The sequence below is a fragment of the Rhinopithecus roxellana genome, chromosome 16, assembly GCF_007565055.1.
Source record: "Rhinopithecus roxellana isolate Shanxi Qingling chromosome 16, ASM756505v1, whole genome shotgun sequence".
NCBI classification, from domain to species: Eukaryota; Metazoa; Chordata; class Mammalia; order Primates; family Cercopithecidae; genus Rhinopithecus; species Rhinopithecus roxellana.
Window position 1 is genome coordinate 41,959,130 of NC_044564.1, and position 23,066 is coordinate 41,982,195.

Consider the following 23,066-nt stretch of genomic DNA (forward strand, 5'->3'; position numbering starts at 1 on the left):
GGTAGGGACATGGATCTGAACTGTATCAGCAATAGCAAATTCTTCATCAAGTGGTTGTGAGGAGCCATGAGTAGGACCCATCATGTTCCAAACATGGTAAAGGGGTGTCATGTGATAAATTATCAAAGAAAATATTAGCAAATATTTTAATTCTATTGTCTAAATTTGTGTCACCTATACTGCAGCTTTTACTACCTTTTCAAGCAAACTCTCAATCTAATATGAATATAGAGTTTTGATGTCATATTTCACATATGTTCTATCTGGACCTGTAATGCACATTTAAGAACAACAGGGATGGCTTCATACTGTAACGTGTTCCTTGGCTGCTGTGTGCAAGTGTTGTGAGTTTCGAGGACCTCCTGAACTGCATGTTGAGACATGAAAAGAAGCAAGCACATAGGCACCACTGGGAAACGGTGCTTTCTTGTGCAGAGATGAAGAATGTTTGTGTATCTGAAAGGAAGGAGTTGACTGATTAATGAATCTTTTTCTCTCCTCCAAATGTTCTATGGCTCAAATCCTCCCTGCACTCTGAAGCAGCCCTATCACTGCCCCTGTCATCTTCTCAGTGACAGAGCCCTCAAATGCTTAGGTCTTTCAGACATGGTTGCCTGTTCTTTCAAGGACTTAGGGCAAGGATGTGGGGAAGCATTTCCCTGGACTGAGGGTGGCACTTGCCCGAGGCTTAGGCTGGCACTGCTCTGTAGCCTAAAACTGCATAACCATTTGGCAGTCCCTTCCAAATCCAACCCATCAACCTATTAATTGGGATGTGGATTAATACTGCCAGGAGGTCCTCTGTTTCTCCGTGTGTTCCTTTGGAAGTCTGATGACAGCGTTTTCCACTTGTTTTTTTCTCATAGGAACTGGTGAAAGTGGGAAAAGCACCTTTATCAAGCAGATGAGAATTATCCATGGGTCTGGTTACAGCGATGAAGACAGAAAGGGGTTCACGAAGCTGGTTTACCAAAACATATTCACTGCCATGCAAGCCATGATCAGAGCGATGGACACGCTAAGGATACAATATGTGTGTGAGCAGAATAAGGTAATGTGCTTAGAGGGTACTTGCCCTATTTGTGAATGTGTGCCTGCCCACTCTGGTTAGCACAAAGATTCCCTGAGTGCTTTGGTCAGATGCCAGAAGAAGCTCTTGATCCCTGGGGTGGGGATCATTGAGAGGAGTTTGAGGAATTTAGTTAGCCCCCGGTCTTCTTTCTGCTGGACTTCTCTCATGGTGCTAGCGCGAGGCTACCCAGCATGCAGGGATTCCAAAGTTTGGGCTGTTATTTAGGTTGCTTATTTCCAGCACTGAGAAAAGGAAGTCATACATTTTCTCTTTCTGCTAAGAGACCCAGTTAATTTCTTCACTGGAGCCATGGGGACATTGGGTTTAAAGTGGCCAGTGTTTCAGGAATTCCCAGTCTCAGGAAATGTTTTCACTAATTGGTGCAGACTACTCAGAGAAATCAGTGGGTTTTGTTTGTTTGTGTTGGGAGTTCACCCATCTTGGGAACTAAGCGAAGGCTCATAAGTACAATGCTAATGGCCCAGCCAGCAATGTGCTTCCATAAAGTGCTGGTGTCAAGCTGCCATTTGCTTTCCCCTCACCACCAGTTATTTAAAATACAAATCTGCTGAAAACTGGAGGAAAATAATGAGGCAGGAATGAGAGAGAATGAAAATAAAATTTTATATGGTACATTGGAATGCAAATCCAAAGGAGAATAATCCTGTGTCTGAGTTCATTAAGCAACTATATTAGAAATCAGAGTTTATTTAAAATAATTGATACCAAATTACAACATTACATGATGATAAAGAGAAAAATTCTGTGTCAGATGGGTCTCTCGTGGATCTGTGAAAAAGGAATTTAGCTAGTAAAATGCCAGAATTGCATGGGCTTTAATATGGACCCCTAAGGACAACTTTATTTTGAACTTTTGGCACCTACACTCATATATATATGATTAAAAAGACTGGGCGTGGTGGCTTACACCTGTAATCTCAGCACTTTGGGAGGCCAAGGTGGGCAGATTACGAGATCAGGAGATCGAGACCATCCTGGCTAACATGGTGAAACCTCATCTCTACTAAAAAATACAAAAAATTAGCCAGGTGTGGTGGCGGGCGCCTGTAGTCCCAGCTGCTCGGGAGGCTGAGGCAGGAGAATGGTGTGAACCCAGGAGGCGGAGCTTGCAGTGAGCCAATATCACACCATTGCACTCCAGCCTGGGCCACAGAGCGAGACTCCATCTCAAAGAAAAAAAAACAAAGTTTTAAAGCAATCAATTTAAATTTTTATGGGATTACATAGTAAAACACAGTAGGCACCAAATTTTAGACTTACCTTTACCTCATCTCTACAATCTATGTCTTTACCATCATGTCCTTGCAGCCCTGAAGAAATGAAGGAACACATCTTGCCTACAATTTCACCCTGCAACAGAGTTATGCTAAAAATTGTGTGGGGTGGACCGGGCACGGTGGCTCACGCCTGTAATCCCAGCACTTTGGGAGGCCAAGGCAGGTGGATCATCTGAGGTCAGGAGTTCGAGACCAGCCTGGCCAACATAGTGAAACCCTGTCTCTACTAAAATTACAAAACATTAGCTGGGCATGGTGGCGGGCGCCTGTAATCCCAGCTACTAGGGAGGCTGAGGCAGGAGAATCACTTGAACCCAGGAGGTGGAGGTTGCAGTGAACCGAGATTGTGCCATCGCACTCCAGCCTGGGCAACAAGAGTGAAACTCCATCTCAAAAAAATAAAACAAAACAAAACAAAACAAAAAATTGTGTGGGGTGAATTAGCCTACAGCAAGGGTATCCGGTTTTCTGGCTTCCCTGGGCCACATTGGAAGAATTGTTTTGAGCCACACATAAAACACTCTAACGCTCACAATAGCTGATGAGCTTAAAAAAAAATTGCAAAAAATCTCATTCTGTTTTAAGAAATCTCATTCTGTTTTATGGATTTGTGTTGTGCTGCATTTAAAACTGTCCTGGGCTGCATGTGGCCTGGGGGCCATGGGTTGGACAAGCTTGGCCTATGGTATATCTGGTGTGAAGTAAGGTGAGAGGCACACACTGAGCCACTAGGAGATTCTAGAAGTGACTGAGATGATTAGTTTATACATTGCTGTATCTTTTTGAAAAGGTACAGTTCTTTTTTTACTTACCCTTTCTAATGTACTCTCAAAATTAGGCTTTCTGTGGAGATGTAAGATTACTTCAAAGAAGTGGCATGGCAGGAATGTTCTTGGGGGTGATTTCAGTTCGTCTGTTTTCCCCTGTTGTAAAATGCATTTTGTTTACCAGTCGTGGTGAGGTGACTGGGCAAAGCTTGGAATTCAAGGATGGATTTGTGAACAGACCCACTGGGGAGAAAAGGCTCATGTGTTAGCCACTTCTGCTTAGGTTGGCAGCAGTGTTTGTAAAACCTAATCAGCTTAGTTATCAAGGCCTCTAGGTTTTTGCTTTTGTTTTGTTTTCCTCTTGATCTTCTAGACATACTTAGTTTGTATTTTAAACAAAATGGTTTTATGTGGTTTGACATCTACCACTGTCTCCTTTTCTCTTGACCTTAATTCTTTTGTCTAGGCCATCTCCGTTTGCCCGCTAATCTGTATTAGTTTACTAGGGCTGTTATAACAAAGTACTTAAGATTGGATGGCTTAAGACAGAAATTTATTGTTTTTACAGTTCTGCAAGCTAAAGGGCCAAAACCAAGGTTGATTGGTTCTGACTGGAGGCTCTGAAGAATCTGTTGCCAGTTTTTTCCCTAGCTTCTGGTGGTGGCTGGAAATCCTTGCTGTCCGTTAGCTTGTAGACACTTGCCTCCAGCCTCTGCCTCTGCCTTCGTCTGGCATTCTCCCCTGTGTCTGTGTGTCCACGGCACTGTCCTCTCTGGGTCTGTGTCCCAATTTCCCTTTTCTTATAAGGACACCAGTCGCTGGATTATGGTCCACCCTAATCCAGTGTGACCTTATCTTATCTTGCTTGCATCTACAGAGACCCTCTTTCCATATAAGGTTACACACTCTGAAGTTTTGGGTCAGCATGAGCTTTGGGGGAACACAATTCAACTCCTCTGGCTCCCCAAGATTCGTGTCCATCCCATGTGCAACATACATCCACTCCATCCCAACATCCCTGGAAGTCAACCCATTCCAGCATCAACTCTAAGACCCAATTCTAATCCAAATATTAACTCAAAAAGTCCCAAATCAGGCTGGGCACAGTGGGTTTTGCCTGTAATCCCAGCACTTTGGGAGGCTGAGGTGAGCGGCCATCTCTTGAGCCCAGGGTTTTGAGACCAGCCTGGGCAACATGGCGAAACCCCATCTTTAAAAAAAAAAAAAAAAAAAAATACAAAAATTAGCCGGGTGTGATGGTGCATACTTGTAATCCCAGCTACTCGGGAGGCTGAGGTGGGAGGATCCACTGAGCCTGTGAAGCGGAGGTTGCAGTGAGCTGAGATGGTGCCTCTGCACTCCAGCCTGGGGACAGAGTGAAACTCTGTTTAAAAACAAACAAACAAACAAAGAATCCCAAATCTCATTGTCTAAATTAGGTATGGGTGAGATTCTGGGTACAAACCATCCCAGGCAGGATTCTTCTCCATCCATGACTGTGAAACTAGGATACAAGTCCATTGTACCTCCCGTCTCCTCCTTACTTGCCATGTCTGGCTCCAGTGTCTCAATTCCTGTTGTATAAACTTTCTCAGACACCTGAGATGAACTGAATGCTAAAATGGCTTAAGAAGAGGCAGAAGGTGGACTAGAAAGAACACTAGATGGGCTCTAAAAAATCTGGGCTTTGCTCATGGTTCCACTGTGGGTCTAGGGCTGGAGTCTGCAAACTTTTCTGTAAAGAGCCAGGGAGTCAATGTTTGTGAACTATATGATCTCTGTTGGAACTACCCAGTTCTGCTGTTGTAGTGCAGAAAGCAGATATAGGCAATATCTAAAAAGTAAACGAATAAGTGTGGCTCAGTTATAAACTCTACTTACAGAATTTATAGTAAGAATAGTAAGTTAAGAATACAGTTGAGAATAGTAAGAACTATTTTTGACTCATGGGCCATGCAAACAATCCACAGTCCATGAGTGGATGTAATCAATGGTCTGTACTTTGCTGACCCTGGTCCTGGGGAAGCTGTACTGTTTCTGGTTTTCCATTTTCTTATCTGTTAAATGAGACATGTTCTGTCTACTTTATAAGCCAATATGAGCAAAAGGAAGTGATTTACAAATTAAATGACCCTCGAGAAACACAAGGTTATTATTGGGGCAGGTTCAAAAATCAGAAATAGGCTCATTTTCTTTTTATTGCTTGTTTAGGTCATATTCATCAATTTATTCTCTATCATTTTCCTGTGGCTATTATTTCTAATAATTTTTTTCTCAGGGCTAGTCTTGATTCCAAACATGAAACTGGAACGAAGTACCATGCTTAGATCATAAAATGATAAAATGATTAGTGGTTCAGTCGTATTCAGTGATAGTTTAGGAGGCATGCTATATGTTATCTTCTTTACAAAGTATTGTATAACTTGAAACAATTGATTAGTTATGGTAGGGGTGAACAAAACTTTAGCTTTCATTTTCACAGTGGTGCAGTCTTCTCATTTCTTATTGCTGAGTATTTCTCTATTATCTGCTGTTTATTCTGTTTGTTTCTGTTTCTGTTTCAGAGCTAGGAACATTTTCTTGTGTATGTAGAAGAGAATTAAAAGTGGTTTTAGAGGGTTTTATTTTAATTGTTAGTGAGATTACTGCTCAGCTAGGCTGTTGAAAGTCTTTGCCTATTACTTGACAGTCCACTTATTAAAGGAAATTTATCAGAAATTTAGTTCCGCATTTGTTTTTTAACTAACATGTTTTTTCAATTAAGATATAGCCTTGAAGATTTTTTCTTATACCTTGCCTGCTTATTTTGTTAAAAAAGAAATGATTCATATGTATTTGCTCACTCTGTTGATAAACCTTAATTTTTATGAATGTCTCTCAAGAGTGTTTTATGGGCACAATCAAATTTATGACTTCTTGAATAAATATTATAAAGGCATTTGCTCAGTAGCAGGGTTCCTAAGTCTTGTTAGTTTATAATTCATGTTTACTTGTGATGATTTCACAGAAGCCAGAAAAGCATCATAATTTTTGCTGTTTGCAGTCTCTTGAACTTGGGAAATTCTCATTCTAGTCCTGTCCTACAGTGAAGGAAAAAAATATGAACCCCTTAAAGGTTCTGTAGAATCTGTTCACATGATGTAGATACAGAATTTCCCAAGGGCAAAGGTCAGCCCTACCTGACATCTCAAAAACGCGTTAGTTCCATATTCAGTAATCACAAGAATAAAAGAAGGCCTACGGGCTCTTCATAGCTGACCCTAGCTCCTTCACTGCCCTTCTGCTCTGCTTATAGGAGCGCTAAACTACACTGGGGTCATGTCATATGTGCACGGGACTTTCATTGTAAGGGCAATCATGACAGGAACCAAAACAAATTTTTTAAAGAAGAGTTAATAGTTGATATAATTTGGATCTGTGTCTCTGCCCAAATCTCGTGTTGAATTGTAATCCCCAGTGTTGGAGATGGGGCCTGTTGGGAGGTGATTGGATCATGAGGGTGGTTTCTCATGAGTGGTTTAGCATCCCCTTGGTGCTGTCCTCATGACAGTGAGTGAGTTCTCATGAAATCTGGTTGTTTGAAAGTGTGTGGCACCCCCTCCCTCCCCTGCCTTGTTCCTGCTCCGGTCATGTGATGTGCCTGCTCCCCCTTCACCTTCCACCATGATTGTAAGTTTCCTGAGGCCTCCCCAGAAGTTGAGCAGATGACAGCACCCTGCTTCCTATACAGTTTCCAGAACCATGAGCCAATTAAACCTATTTTCTTTATAAATTGCCCAGTGTCAGGTATTTCTGTTTAGCAATGCAAGAATGAACAAATACAACAGTTAAACATAAGGGGATTATTTTGCCTGCCATTCCACTCTTAAGTATCTAATTTAGAAGGCAATGTTTCTAGAAGTGTGAGGACTGGATTTGTCTTCAGAAAGCATTTTGCCTCTTCCATTAGAAGCTTTTGCTGCATTCAAAATCCAGTTGAGACTATGGACTTGAGCCGTCTGGTCAATCACCACTCTTAAAAGGTTGAATGTTTTTATTTGAATTGACTCGCAAGGCCTCTGCTAATTTCGTTTGAAGTTTTTGCAGGTCCCACATTTGGGTAAGGGGATGCCTTTATCACTCAATCCCTTGGAGTTCCTCCTCTTCCTACTGCTGGGTTTATCACACACTAGAACATCCCAAGCAATGATTCTCAGTCTTGGCTGCACATTGGAATCACCTATGGGGCTGTTAGGCCAATGCCAAGAGTATCATCCCCACAGAGTCAGAGTTAATGCTCTGGAAGGCAGCCTGAGCATGTAGATTGAGTTTTAGGTCCCTCCCAGGTGATTCTGATGGAGCAACCAGGGTTGAGAACCACTGATAAGTATGTGTCTGGACATAATTTGAAGGGGTTCAGTTTGGATTCTGCTTTCCTGTCAACCTTTCCACAGCAGGGAGGGAGATTTCTGGCAATCTTTTCCATGGAATGACCTAATTAATCTCCACCCAAAGGCAAATGCTGTTTGTTTCCTTTGAGTCTTTCAGGGACAGAGCACGGCCTCATGCCCAGAGCTCCAGCTCTGAGATGCAGATGGGGGCAGAGGAAGAAGCTGCACCTCATTCTCTCAAGATCACATCAGTGGCGCCTTCTCGCCTTCCTTCTCCTACTGTTGCTACATAGAAAGCGTCATTTCCTTTTGATGGATAAGACAATCAGAGATGCAGATTGCGTTAATAACAGGTTGAAGGTGTAGGTTTTGTTTATAATAAAAATACTGTATGGGCCACACCTGTAATCCCAGCACTTTGGGGGCCGAGGCAGGCAGATTGCCTGAGGTCAGGAGTTCAAGACCAGCCTGGACAACATGATGAAACCGTGTCTCTACTAAAAAACATGTAAAAATTAGCCAGGCATGGTGGCACATGCCTATAGTCCCAGCTACTCTGCAGGCTGAGGCAGGAGAATCACTTGAACCCAGGAGACGGTGGTTGCAGTGAGCTGAGATCGCGCCATTGCACCCCAGCCTGGATGACAGAGCGAGACTCCATCTCAAAAAAATGTATATATATACCGTATGATTTTGCTTGTGAGTAAATAAAGACATTATATTAGGAAATTAAATAGTTTGCATTTTTACTAATCATTAATACATATTTTGATTTACTGAGATAATTCATCAAGTAAAAAACATAAGCATCAGATATCTAACTTCACATTTAAGCAATCAGGTGTGGTATTTTGGGGGTGGGATCATAGGAGAGTATATTTCTAACACCAGAAAGCCCTTCGATAAAATCTCACATCTATGCATAAATAACTCCTCCAGATTTACTTTCCATTCTCAGAAACTGGAAGGCTGAATTTCCAGGAGAATTTCTTAAAAATGCGTGTGAGGAAATCAGGCAGAGTTCAGTGAAAATGGTCAATTTCTGTCACTTTTTTGTTGGAGAGTTTCTCGGGGCTGGGAGTATTTTAAGAGCCTTTTATGTTCTACTTTTTAAAATGTCTGTTTAAATATATTTTTCTATCCCACTTCCTCATCCAATTTGAAAAATTCAGATTCTGCATGAACCTTTGGGAACACAGAGGCCGATGTTCCAACTTTGGCTGGAGCCCAGGGTTGCTGGTTCTCTGGCGAATGTTAAACTCAGGCTGTGCTTCCCACGTTCTGGTGGGTGTTAAAAATCACATGGTCCATTTTTCTCCTTACCATGTACTCCGTTGAGCTCTACCTGTTTTCACACCAGCACCACCAAACAACAAATTCTCCACCAAAATTCTAGGCAGGAGCTTCTCCATTTATCCCAACAGTTTTCTGATTAATCGATGCTTACTTTAGTGTGAAAACTGCTGTAAGCAGAGCTTGAAATATAAGAGTGTGGAAAATGGGAAAGAATAAGATGGAAAGAAACTGAACTTTCTTCCTGATTGCTATCACAGTTAAACCACTCACTCCCCTCACTCCCCTTTAAGCCTGAACTGGGATAGGAGGAAGTTTGGGAGCCAGTGATGAGTAATAACATTGATTTGACCATTGAAATGTTAATAAATTCTTCCCCTACCTCAAAACTGAGTATGAACCCACCACATCCAAAGAAATGCTTTTAAAACCTAATGAAAAAGGGAGATCCTGTAAAGTTACAAACAATCCGGAAACTAGTGAAGCCATCATTCTATTTGAACACTTAGGCATCCATCCAACACGTGAAATATTTTTCTGAGTCTTTTAAATTGCAAGCACAGGAGGCTGAGGCAGGAGAATCACTTGAACCCAGGAGGTGGAGGTTGCAGTAAGCCAAGATGGCGCCGTTGCACTCCAGCCTAGGCAACAGCAAGACTCCATCTCGAATGAATGAATGAATAAAAATAGCATTCACCTTTATATTGCTCTCCTAAAATATAAAGGGGAACATGTGAAACACTCTCATAATTCACACCTTTTGTGAATGTTAGAATCATTATCAGTGATGCTAGGAACATGCTCATTAGATCCAAAATTCTTCAGAATGTGCTTTCCCACAGCAGAGCTGTGCCCCAGTTCTTTGGCGGTAAAAAGGTGACAGAGGTGTGTCTGTGCTGTTCTCCTTTCAGAATTGCCTTTTCTGAACATCCAGTTACTTCATTGATCAATGAATGTCTCAAACATGTACCAAGAGGTAAATTCCCCTCTTGCCAAGGGATTCGGGTGTTCATCTGGCATTAGTGAATTTAGGGGCAGATTTGCTTATTAACTGGTTAATAAGCTCTGCAACAGTATCCTAAGCAAAATATTCTAGAAAGCATCCCCTCTGTATTAAAAGTTTAAAAAAAAATTAAATTTGAGGGGTAAAAATGCAGTTTTATTGCATGGCTATGTTGCATAGTGGTGAAGTCTGGGCTTTCATTTTTTTATTTTTATTTTTTTGAGATGGAATCTCACTCTGTTGCCCAGGCTGGAGCGTAGTGGTGCCATCTCAGCTCGCTAGAACCTCCACCTCCGGGTTCAAGTGATTCTCCTGCCTCAGTCTCCCAAGTAGCTGGGATTACAGGCACCCACCACCACACCCGGCTAATTTTTGTATTTTTAGTAGAGATGGGGTTTCGCCATGTTGGCCAGGCTGGTCTGGAACTCTTAATCTCAGGTGATCCGCCCGCCTCGGCCTCCCAAAGTGCTGGGATTACAGTTACCACACCTAGTCCCCTGGGCTTTTAATGTGACCATCACCAAGTAGTGTACATTGTACCCATTAAGTAATTTCTCCTCCCTCACCACCTCCGCACCCTTCCTAGTCTGAAGTGTCTATTCTTTCATACTCTGTGTCCATGTGTACACATTATTTAGCTCCCACTTATAAGTGAGAACACGAATTATTTAACTTTGTTTAAAACCTTTTTTAAAAAAAAATTGGTGGTGGGGAAGGGGACATGTGTTTCAAACAGAATACATGAACTAATCTGATAGACACAAATTGTTAAAAGGTTTTTGGCTTTGGTTTTGTTTTAATTTTTTTTTTTTTTCTTTTTTTGAGACAGAGTTGTGCTGTGTCATCCAGGCTGGAGTGCAGTGGCGCAATCTCAGCTCACTGCAACCTCCGCCTCCCAGGTTCAAGTGATTCTACTGCCTCAGCCTCCTGAATAGCTGAGAATACAGGTGCCTGCCACCACACCCAGCTAATTTTTGTATTTTTAGTAGCAATAGGGTTTCACTATGTTGGCCAGGCTGCTCTCGAACTTCTGACCTCAGGTGATCCACTCGCCTTGGCCTCCCAAAGTTTTGAGATTACAGGTGTGAGCCACCTCGCTGTATCCCAGTGGGTGTGATCCTGCCCACTGTATCTCTGCTTTGTGTTGATCTAGAATGTCTTCCCAGGTAGGTTGTGTAGAGATTTGCCTTTGCTTTTGGGTTTTATCATCATGATGGTCATTATTTGGAGTCCCTGATGAGTGGAGCCCTCCACAATGTTAGTAATTACTCCAAATGAGAAAGTCTTCCTTCGAAGGCCAGGTTAGCTCTTGGTGTACTAGAAAGGGACAACAGCTGGCCTGAAGTGAAATTCCTGTCCTGTCATTTTTATCCTCAACAGTTTCGGGCAGCTCCCCAAAACTCTTCGTGTTTTTATTCCCTTCCTCCATGGAAGGCTATGTTGGCTCCTGGTGACATGACAAAATTTAAATGTGTGAGTAACCTACCTTTAGAAGCAAAAAATCACATTCTGCTGTGTCCTGAACAGGCTACCTTTTTCACCAAAGCTTCTTTGACTGGGCTTCCTAGTTAATAAGACACTGCATTAAGTACAATGTTATATATAATATGTCAATACAAGCTGTTTTACTTCATATAAGAGTTCTTTTCAGACATATTTAAAAAGTACGAGGATATGGCTAGGCATGGTGGCTCACACTTGTAATTCTAATGCTTTCGGAGGCTGAGGCAGGTGGATTGCTTGAGCCCAAGAGTTCAAGACCAGCCTGGGCAGCATGGCAATACCCTGTTTCTACAAAAAATACAAGAATTATCCGAGTGTGGTGTGCATCTGTAGTCCCTGCTACTCAAGAGGCTGAGGTGGGAGAATCACCTGAGCCTGGGGAGGTCGCAGCTGCAGTGAACCGTGATTACACCACTGCACTCTGGCCTGGGTGACAGAGTGATACCCTGTCTCAAAAAAAAAAGTACCAGGATAAGCACTAGACGTACACATACACAGACTTGCAGTGAAGAACCTGTGTTGTCCAATGTGTGTGGCTTACAGGTGGATCCTCACCCTCTTCCTGTTGTTGATACCTCTTTTTTGGCTCTTTATACCTATTTTTGAAACAATGAATTAATGGGTGGCCCCTCGCTCCCTATTTCTGAATGAATGAATGAATGAGTGGCCCCTGCCTGTGGACCTGGGCGTGCACATCTCCTGCACCCCTACCCCGCTCCACACCATAAGAACAAGCACCTATGGATAGGAAAGTCCTCACAGAGAGCTCAGGTCAGAAGGGCAGGAAGATGAAGAATTCCCATGATATTTTTCAGGTTGCTTGATTTTTGTTAAATTTGGCGATGAGAGGGTTAAAGGATTGGGGGGAAATTTTCCCTAACCAACGTGCCATTTCTGTGATTCCTCTACTCTCTCACTAGCAGAGAAAGGTCCAAACTGCGCCAGGCACTTGGCTGTCTCTGGCTGTTCACACGTCTGAGTCCACCCAACAGTGGGCTCTGTGTTAAGGGAAATCAAGAGCATGTTCTTTTCGACCATCATCCTCGCTTTGCCATCTTTAAGAGACAGGTTGTCATTAATGTTGTGAGAATGGTTTGTTTTTATTTTCTATATTTGGGCAGAGATTACTCTTGCACTGTCCACAAAAGTGTAACTTGATGTTCTTCCTAACCCCCATGCCAGGTCAAGACCTGTGTTACTTTGCCCTGCCCCTCTACCGCTCCCCACCCCCAATGGGGTCTCACTTTGTTGCCCAGGCTGGAGTGCAGTGGTGCCATCTCAGCTAACTGCGACCTCCGCCTCCTAGATTCAGGTGATTCTGTCACCTCAGCTTCTGGAGTAGCCAGGACTACAGGCGCACACCACCACACCCGGCTAATTTTCGTATTTTTAGTAGAGACATGGTTTCACCATGTTGGCCAGGCTGGTCTCGAACTCCTGGCCTCAAGTGATCGGCTGCCTTGGCCTCCCAAAGTGCTGGGATTACAGGCGTGATTCACCATACCCGGCTGACCTGTGTTACTTGGATTATGAACACCCATCTATGACAGTTTTGCTTCCCTGCCTCCTAGTCGGTGGTATCTCTGCCACTAAAGGTTGATGTGAATGGCTGATAATGCTAAAGAATAATTTGCACCTAGGAAACTTAGACAGGGAGACCTAACCCATAGCAATAGCAGACGTTTGACAAATAACTGTTATACGAATGAAATGAATAGCACAAGCTAAGAGTGCTTTCTAAAGATTGGGCCCAAGAGGAGATAAAATGGACAGCTAGTCTGGTATTACAGAGCTTCAAGGATTTAACGGTCCATTGCCTTGAAGAGATCCTTGAGTAAAGGTTTCCTGGAGACCTCTAAGTCTTCAGTGACTCTCTCTGCTTGCAGGTCATGTACCACCTGCCCCTGTCAGTGCCCATCTCTCCCCATAGTGTGAAGCTCTGTTACATGGCTGTGTCTTCCAGCTCCTTTTTTTTTTTTTTTTTTTTGGGACAGAGTCTTGCTATGTTGCCCGGGTTGAGTGCAGTGGCATGATCATGGCTCACTGCAGCCTCGACCTCCCAGGCTTAAGCAGTCCTCCCACTTCAGCCTCCTAACTGGGACTACAGGTGCAAACAACCATGCCTGGCTAATTTTTTATTTTTTGCAAAGATGGGGTCTCACTATGTTGCCCAGGCTGGTCTTGAACTCCTAGACACAAGTGATCCTCCTACCTTGGCCTTTCAAAGTGTTGGGATTACTGACATGAACCACGGAAACTGGCACCAACTCACTCTTGAATTCCCCAAGAGCAATGCTGTATTCATGTCTGTTTCCTCCAGCTCTCAGACAAAGGCAATGTATAAACAAACAAATATCTTTTGAATTCCAGATGAACACCATTAGAAATCTCAAGTTATTATATCATACTTTTGGCATTTTAAGGGCAAGGAACCCAATGGCAGATCAACAGGCTCTCTTTTATTATTTTTGCAAGCATTGTGGTTTTGGGCAGCAGCATCTGCCTGGCTCTGCCACATGCTCATTCAGCTTCAACCACAGTGACCTCCTTTTTTTTTGGTCCCTGTATTCACAATGCTCCTTCAAGCTCAGGACTTTTCCACATGCTCCTCTCTCTGCTTTGCTTTTCTCTTTGCCCGCCCAAGTCTTTCTTGTCCTCCACTAGAATGGAAAATGCATGAAGGCCAAGGTCTATGCCTACTTTTCCCCACCTTTGTAGAACAGTGCCTGACATGGAGGCAGGCCAGTTTGCCAAAAGTCTATCTACTGAAGAACCCATTCCTGGGGCAAAGGAATATGATTTTTTTATGAGCCCATGCCGGTGACCTTAAGGCCACATTCTGGCTTTTCTCGAACCTTTCGCAGTGTCTAGCCTCATTTCCTCTCCCTTTTGGATTGTGGTTTCCTGCTTCTCCCAGGCCTCACTGTTACCTCATGTCCTCCATCTCCCAGAACGTCCTGAAACTGATTTCCTTTGCACTCATAAATAGCTAACTTCATGTATTGGTCTTAAATGAGATATCTGATATCATAGAAGACCATCTTTGACACCTTCTTTTTCTGCCCACCCTCCCTTGGGTTAGATACTGTTTCCAGTGTACCTGTAATGCCCAGCATCCTTCGTATTACATTATAATTCTTAATTTATGCATCTCTTCCACTTCAGACCAAGTGGAATCATGTCGGGTTCACCTCTGCATCCCTTCAGGCTAAATAAATGTGAAGTCAATGACATTAAAACCCTGTGTGAAGACAATATTATCAACTCAAATGTATCCATAGTATCCACAACCTCAGAGGACATGCTCAGCTGTTCTCCCATGGGATAGATTTTTGCCTTCTTGACTTTGGGTCTGTGGTATTGGGCAAAAAGCAACAGGGGTCCACATGGCCGTATTTGTCTTTTTCCAAAGAAATATTTGGCCATTGGAAATACTGCTTCTGAGTTGCAAGATAACCAAAAAGCCTTGCGTGGGTCCCTAAATCTAGTTTGGGAAGCTTGGGATTGGCCATGCTTAGCCCCTGGGATGTGTTTGTTGAGCTGCAAATGTACCCTTCCAGGGAAAGTTAAGTTTGACGATGACTTCTCAAGCAGAGTCACCAGACAGCTGTTTTAGAATCCCTGAGAGCCAAAAAAAAAAAAAAAAGTGCTGAAGGGAACAACGGCTTGCTTATGAACTAGGAGAGATATTCAATAGATAATACCCTTTTCATCAACCAAGTTTTAAAGAAATTGAGGATAAGACCAAAAAGCAAAGCATAAGGTGACCAAAATGTATTGTGGTTAATGCTGAAGTATAGAGAGAATGGCTCATAACTGGATTGAGGACTTTCCAGTCCTGAACCCAGAATGTGGTAGACTTAGCTATAAGGTCGCCGTGTGTTCGGGAAGACTCAGGCCTCACCCGGCAGGACAGTCCTCTAATGACATGGAAGATTGGTGCGAAAGAGAGGAAGGGGCAGAGGCCAGGACTCGCATGCAAGTGGTGTGCCTCCTCACGGAATTATTGAGTGTGTCCGCTGTGTCATAGACCCATCACAGTTGTCTCTTCTGGTACTTCGTGAGCTCCCTAAGGGCAGGGACTGTGTATATTTCTGGTCACTAAAATGAGTGTGAATCCATGCCAGGCACTCTATGCCAGTCTTTATTGGAAATATATAATTTTATCTTTAATGTAGGTACTATCACTTGCCCCGCCTTTAGAGATACAGGCAGTAAGGTTTGTGGAGGTAGATAACTTTCCCAAGATCACACAAGTAGCACATGTCAGAGTGGGAAACTGAGCCCAGGAGGCCTGATGTCCCAGGCAGAGCTGCTAACTATTATTCTGTATGCCTCTTGATGGGTGATTCAAGGCCTTGTAGAGTGTTAGGGTATCATTTAATGATCCGATTATGAAAGTACTAAGTGAGGTGATTGGGGGATTCTCTGTCTTGAATTCTGTACTCCTGGCCTTTCATAAATTCCTTTCTCCCTGGCTAGGATCCAGCTGGCCTACACAACTGTCAGTATAATCTCTATCAGTATTTACACAAGGGGTCATGCCATCAAAGAAACCAGAGATATATCAGGATTGGTGCTTTCACTGGATGATGTTTGAGGATTGAAGAGCCTTCTGTTGACTGGATTTGAAATAGTTGCATAGAATTTTTTTTTTTTTAATTTTCTTTGAAGAGAAGTAAACAAGCCAGAGATTATTTCAAATTTATTTTGCTAATTGAAACAATCAAAGCATGACAGTGACCTTCAAACCAGTGCCAGTAAAAATCAAATAAAACCTGGATAGTATATTCTGAGAGTGGTCTAAATGGGATGCCTTTTAGCAGGGGTTTGTTCAAATGCTTAAATTTTTAAAAAGAATGAGGTAAAGCTATGTTTATTGATATAAAAAGATTATCAATATATAACAGGCATGAGAGAAGTGAGGTATAGAAAGAAGTTTGTGTTGATGAATATCCCTTTGTGTGTATGAGATACCTTTGATAAGGAATACATAAATAGTTACAGATATGTTACTTTTTCAAGAAATAAGAAACTGTAAAAATGATTACGTTTGAATGGAGTGGGAAAAGATAATTCCCCTGTTAATTTTTCTGTTATATTCAATTTACTTTTTAAAATGTGGATAGAGATTATCTCTGCAGAATAAGATTATCTCTGCAGAGATAAGTCATCTTAGTTTTCTTTTTACTTCTCTTTATTAAAAAATAAACATTAAAAAACCCAAATGCTACATTTTAATTAAAAATAAATATTAGCAGTTTAAAATTAAGATATGAGTAGTAACTCTGAGAAGAGTTACTAAAACTCCTCTAGTCCCTTTAACACTGACTTCAAATCCACATGAAGTTATCCTGGGACTGTGGAGTGTATAATTTATGTTATTACAGATTTTTGTTAAATAAATGCTATGTTTGTGTTCTGGAAATATTTTTGGGTACATGCCTGTGCTTCTGGGTCTGGATTTGTGTGGTTGAAAAGAAACACTGGGCAAAGTGAGGGGGACAGTGGGGTCCGAGCAGACAGTGGGGGCTCTGTCACCTTGAACCATTTCCTTCTTGGAGAGAAAGCTTGAGGGAGGCTCCACGGTAGGGCCAGGAGGCAGCCAATATGGAGCCTACGGCCGCACAGGCATGAGGTTATTTGTTCATCAAACAGTTGTCGAGGGTCTACCTTGTGCCTTTGGGGAATATCTGTAACATTCTGTGCCAAATTAGAGGCCTTCTGGTTGACCAGACCCTTAAAACACAAGTTCCAAGTTCATTTTGATTGCTTCTCCAGGCCTCCATGTGAGTTGCATCCGTCACATCAGCAGCTCACTGAGGCTGCAGGAATAGGCCGTTTTGTTGACAGAGGTAGACATGGAGATGGGGATAGACGTGGAGGAGGAGGGAGCAGGGCCAGAAGACAGGCCTCTGATGAGTGAGGACTGTGAGGGTGTGTGGTCTGTGCCCACTTGGGATTCTGCCTGGATTATGTTACAGATTTCAACTCTTTTCACCTGCAAGCTGTTCAGACTCCCAGATTTGCTGAGTTTGGTTTCATTCAGATGGGAAAAACACAGGAGGAAGAAGGGGGATGCGTACATTGTCTCTCCCATCTCTGCAGGACACACACGTGTGTTATGCTTCCCATTCTCCAACTCAGTGAGGAATAGGCCTCATCCCCAGAGCCTTGAAATTGCAGGAAGCTGAAGAATGGGACCCACAGGGAGCAGAGCTGTCCTCTGTTTTCTGTGCAGCTTTAGGAACCCTTTGACTGACACTCATGGAGTCTTAAGAGTAAGGTCTGTCCCAGGGAGCAAAGTGGGAATTGAAATTGTACCTTTGTGGCTAATTAGCTATGTAACCCAGAGGAACTTGACCAGGTGATCTTTAGTTTCTGAACTATAGGGGGGATGGAGGAGCTGTCTTAGAATTGGAGAATAATAAAATGAGGACATTCTGGGATTTCATAAGATGATGGTCACTTTGGGAAGGTTCTCTTAACCTCTACTCCCCTCTGTATTTTAAAAAAAACTTTTTTTTTTTTTTTGTTTGCAATGAGAAAATGCATGGTGTCCTATAATCCAGGGGCTTGAGATCCAACTGTAACTGGGCAACTCTAATATGGAGAGAAACTGGTGCCTCCCTGGCTTAGCTAGTTCTGAGAGCATCTCTCCTCCCCCACCAAGGGCTGGGCCGCTTCATCACTTATCATCTTAGACTCATAAACGTCTCCAGGCAATTGGCCTCTTCCCTCCTCTCCCCTTTCTCTGCATGGAAACCTTCCAGCCTAACTCCCTACACATCTGTTCTGGGAGCTGCCTCCTAATTATATCCTAGGGGCCTGATATAAAAAGGGCCAAAGGGAACATTCCATCACTTCTCCCAGGGGCGTGTTGGGTCAGGGGTGGAGGCTTGTTCCTTGGTGAGACAGCCAGAGGCCATTGACTGGGAACCAAACCTAACAGCCGCAGAACCCATCTGAGGGCAACGTGCTTTGGCAGGAAGGACTATGGGGTATTCCCATCATGTTCAGACTCATCTGACTCATCTGTTGAACGCTTCTTCCGTAATATTGAAATAGAGTCCTCATTACAACTCATCTCTACTAAAAAAAATACAAAAATTAGCCGGGCATGGTGGTGGGTGCCTATAATCCCAGCTACTCGGGTTGCTAAGGTGGGAGAATCGCTTGAACCCAGGAGGCAGAGGTTGCAGTGAGCCAAGATTGCACCACTGCACTGCAGCCTGGGTGACACAGCGAGACTGTCTCAAAAATAATAAAGTGTGCAATGTCCATGTACTGGAACATGATTCGATAATAAAAGATGCTGACACAAGGTACAACGTGCATGAACCTTGAAAACCTATGTTAAATGAAAGAAGCTAGTCACATAAGACCAGATATTGTATAGTCCCATTGATCTGAAATTTCCAGAATAGGCAAATCAATATAGACAAAAAGAAGATTGGTGAGTGTCTAGAGCTGGGGGAGTTGGAAGGAAATGAGGGTTGACTGCTAGTGGATATATGGTTTCTTCTGAGGATGATTGAAAACGCTCTAAAAATTATTTTGGTGGTTGCACAACCCTGTGAATATACTAAAAATCATTGAATTGTACACTTTAATTTGTAAATATGGAAAGTGAATTCTATCACAAGAAAACTGTTATTAAAAAACAAAGACTACTACGTGGTGATGTGTCCTTCCCACCAGACACTTTAAGAGGCACTTTTTGCCAGTTTGTCCCACTGTTGTTGATGCTAAGTTTTGGTCACTTGGATAATGTGGTTTCCAGCAGATCTTGCCATTGCATTACATTGGTGATTAAGAGTCCTGGGATAGGTGGAGGAAAGTAAACCACAGTAATTGTGGTTTTTGTCATTACTTTGTCACCAACCTGTACAAGAATCTTGGTCTTATGATTAATAAGTAATATGAAGGGTGACATTCACCACCCTGTGTACATCCTGTTCTCCACCCATTAGCACCCACTGGTAATCCTTGCCAGTAAGATCTATTAAATAAATGGGTACAATGTAATAGTTTTTAAAATGATCGGATTTTTAACGTTTATCTAGTAATTTTCTGGAGAGAACGTGTTCCTTCTCCCTCTTTTAAAAAACTCACTGGGTCTCAAAAAATTAAATACAGAATTACCACTTCTGGGTGTAAACCCAAAATAATTTGGAAGTAGGGTCTCAAAGAGCTTTTTGCATACCCATGTTCATAGCAGCATTATTCACAGTAGCCAAGTGGTGTAAACAACCCACATGTCTGTCAGTGGATGAATGGGCAAACAAAATGTGGTGTATACTTGCAATGGAATATGATTCGGCCTCAAAAAGAAATGAAATTCTGACACATGCCACAGCATGAGTGAACCTTGAAAATATGCTCAATGATGTAAGCCAGACACAAAAAGACAAATATTATATGATTCCCCTTACATGAGGTACCTAGAGTAGTTAAGTTCATAGAGACAGAAAGAATTGTGATTGCCAGGGGCTGAGCATGAGGAGGGGCCAATGGGGAGTTCTTGCCAAATGAGTACAGAGTTTCAATTTGCAACGATGAAGAAGTTCTGGAGAGTGATGGTGTTAAGCTTTAGGTTAGGTATATTTTACCACAAAAAAATACCCTCACTAAGTTCTCAATTATTCCTTTTCATTTTAATATGTTACCAGAAATTATACTCCTTGATGCTGGAAATTGGCCAATAGGAGCCCCTTCAAGCTACGTCTGTAGCCCTCCTTATCCTCCCAGTATATTCTTGTTTTCTGGTGCAAGATGTTTAAGGTCGACTTTTATTTCCACTGACCTAGTCTTGGACACAGCCATTTCTCCAAGGAGGCCTGGTTCCTTCTACAGGGGAACTGTAGTCAGAAACAAGATCCAGTTGCTTGGGGAGCTCATTGCCACATATTTGGTGGTTATATGCGTCTCACCCTTTCAATGAACAGAGCTAGGGAAACATAAACATACACTCACACACACATATACATACGTGCTGCGGTAGTGACTAGCACCATGTGGTTGTTCAGAAATAAGATTTCCAGCAAGACATGTACACAAACATGCATGCATACAAATGCATGCAGACATTTTCATCAGTCGTCTCCAGTTTTAATCCAACACCACCTTTCTCCACCCTACCTCATCACAGTCCGTATTTCTCTCTCTCCTTCCATTGTGACAGCTCTGGTTCTCAAGCATCTCAACATATTTACTCATTTGTTCTGTCCTTCACTAAGTAACTCATGTGATGTATCACACCAATGCCACAAATAATTTTTTAAAATGAAAGGAACAAAATTTACATCTTCTGATGCTTACTAGGTCTAAATTCATTTTCTAGATGTATTTTCTTTCTTAGTGGGTAGAAAGGGTGGGATTGAGGCAATGGTAGAAGTAGTGACTACAGTAGAGAATTAAAAGAAGAAATACAAAGGGGAGGATACAGAATGAGAGAGAGCAGGGAAGTAGGCAGAGTAGTAGAGAGTTTCTTCAACATTGAAAACTTTCACATGACTAAACCCATTAATAAGAGTGAGCTGAGGCCAGCGCAGTGGCTCACACCTGTCATCCCAGCACTTTGGGAGGCCGAGGCGGGTGGATCACCTGAGGTCAGGAGTTTGAGACCAGCCTGACCAATATGATAACACTTTCTCTACTGAAAACATAAAAATTTAGCTGGGCGAGGTGGTGGGTGTGGTGGTGTGCGCCCGTAATCCCAGCTACTCTGGAGGCTGAGGCAAGAGAATCGCTTAGGAGGTGGAGATTGCGGTGAGCCAAGATTGCACCACTGCCCTCCACTGGACTCTTTCACTTGGGTAACAGAGCAAGACTACATCTCAGAAAAAAGAGTGAGCTGAACAAGAGGTAGAAATTCGGAAAAGAGGAGCCACTAAAAACAAACATCTGTTTTTCCGATTATTGGAGTAATGGTTTGTGTGTTTACTTGAGAAATAGCACACGAGGTTAGACTCAGTGAAAACAGAGGGAAAGACAGCTCTTTTTTTTTTTTTTTTTTTTTTTTTTTATGAATTCCAATAAGATTTGTGCCGCTCGGGGGGATTCAGTTGCTGTTCTTGGCTTTGATGGTGACATTTTCTCAGCCATGGCATTGGATCCAGCATCCATGTTCTACATGTTTGTTCTTAAAAATGAGGATTGATTGATTGATTTTTAAAAGGTTTTCCTGCCTTTGGAAGGGAACCAACTATCTTTCAAGTTGGGGAAATAACTTCCTTTTGAGACCTGACCTCTTCCTCACCCCAGTGAGCCATTTGAACTTTTATGTAGGAATTGGGTAAGCATATTGAAGCAAGAGATTCTTTCTCTTCATTACTTAACTCCCAAACAAGCTGAGTTTTTTCCTGCTCTGAAGTGTTCTGAATTCTAGGAGAGACGGTGAGATGGAGGCAAAGGCATGTTGAAATGAGTGTCCTAAAACCTAGGCTGTAGTTATGGCCTGAAGACTTACTAGCTGTGTGACTATAGGTATCTTGTGGATCTGAACTTACTTTCAACTGGGAAATGTGGATAAAATCTGCTATGTTCTTTTTCCATTTAGAATTTTTATCCTATACACTTCCAAATAAAATTTCTAGGGACTTATAAGAAACAAGATATCTCAAACCACTCTGATAATGTGAGGATAAATGATGAAGAGTCCTGGGATAGATGGAGGAAAGTAATGGTACCAGAAACCCAAACGAAAAGTGGTTGCTGCAAATGAACACTAATTTGTTTTCTAACTCTTTGCTGTCTAGTATGGTAGTGACTAGCCCCATATGGCTGTTCAGTCTTTGAAATGTGGATAGTTTGAATCAAGATGTGCTGTGAGTATGAAATATACACTGCATTTCAAAGACTTAGTATAAATAACATAAAATATCTCATGAATAATTTTTCTTTTTTTCAAGACTGAGTCTCGCTCTGTTGCAGGGTGGAGTGTAGTGGCGTGATCTCGGCTCACTGCAACCTCCGCCTCCTGGGTTCAAGTGATTCTCCTGTTTGAGCCTCCCAAGTAGCTGAGACTACAGACGTGTGCCACCACGCCCAGCTAATTTTGTATTTTTAGTAGAGATGGAGTTTCACCACATTGGCCAGGATGGTCTCGATCTCTTGACCTCATGATTCGCCCACTTTGGTCTCCCAAAGTGCTGGGATTACAGGTGTGAGCCACTGCACCCGGCCACTCATGAATAATTTTTTTACATTGATTGCATGTTGAAATGATAATGTTTTGGATATATTGACTTAAAATAGTTTATTAAAATTAGTTTCTCATTTTTTTTTAAGAGACAGGGTCTCTGTTGCTTAAGCTGGAGTGCAGTGGTGTGATCATAACCCACTGCAGCCTCTACCTCCTGAGCTCAAGCAATCCTCCCACCTCAGCCTCCCAAGTAGCTGGGACTACAGGCATGCACCACCATGCCTGGCTAATTTTATTTATTTATTTAATTATTATTATTATTATTATTTTTTGTAGAGATGGGGTCTCACTGTGTGGTCCAGACTAATCTTGAACTCCTGGCCTCAAGTGATCCTCCCACCTCGGCCTTCCAAAGTGCTGAGCTTACAGGCATGAGCCACTATACCCAGCCTCTTTTTACATTTTTAATGACTACTAAAAAGTTTTAAATTTCATAAGTGGCTCTCATATTTCTATCAGATAGTGCTGGTCTAACCTATTTTCACCTAAGGCCCCCTGCCAACCAAGAAAAAGGAAAATATATTTATCATGCGTCTGTTACCTGATTAAAAGAA

General features: G+C 42.4%; 1 protein-coding gene and 1 long non-coding RNA gene across 2 annotated transcripts in view; one reads left to right on the forward strand and one right to left on the reverse strand.

Annotated features, from left to right (window-relative positions):
* Positions 1–23,066, forward strand: part of GNA14 (G protein subunit alpha 14) — a 223,004-nt gene that overhangs the window by 122,525 nt on the left and 77,413 nt on the right. Inside the window, exon 2 of the mRNA XM_010364457.2 lies at positions 867–1,051. Coding sequence (XP_010362759.1) covers positions 867–1,051 — 185 coding nt within the window. The remainder of the gene's footprint in view (positions 1–866; positions 1,052–23,066) is intronic.
* Positions 3,674–23,066, reverse strand: part of LOC104663315 — a 72,032-nt gene continuing 52,639 nt past the window's right edge. The window contains exons 3-5 of the long non-coding RNA XR_748123.1: positions 11,801–11,902; positions 11,290–11,367; positions 3,674–3,936 (exon numbers count right to left, since the gene is read on the reverse strand). This is a non-coding gene — a long non-coding RNA (uncharacterized LOC104663315). The remainder of the gene's footprint in view (positions 3,937–11,289; positions 11,368–11,800; positions 11,903–23,066) is intronic.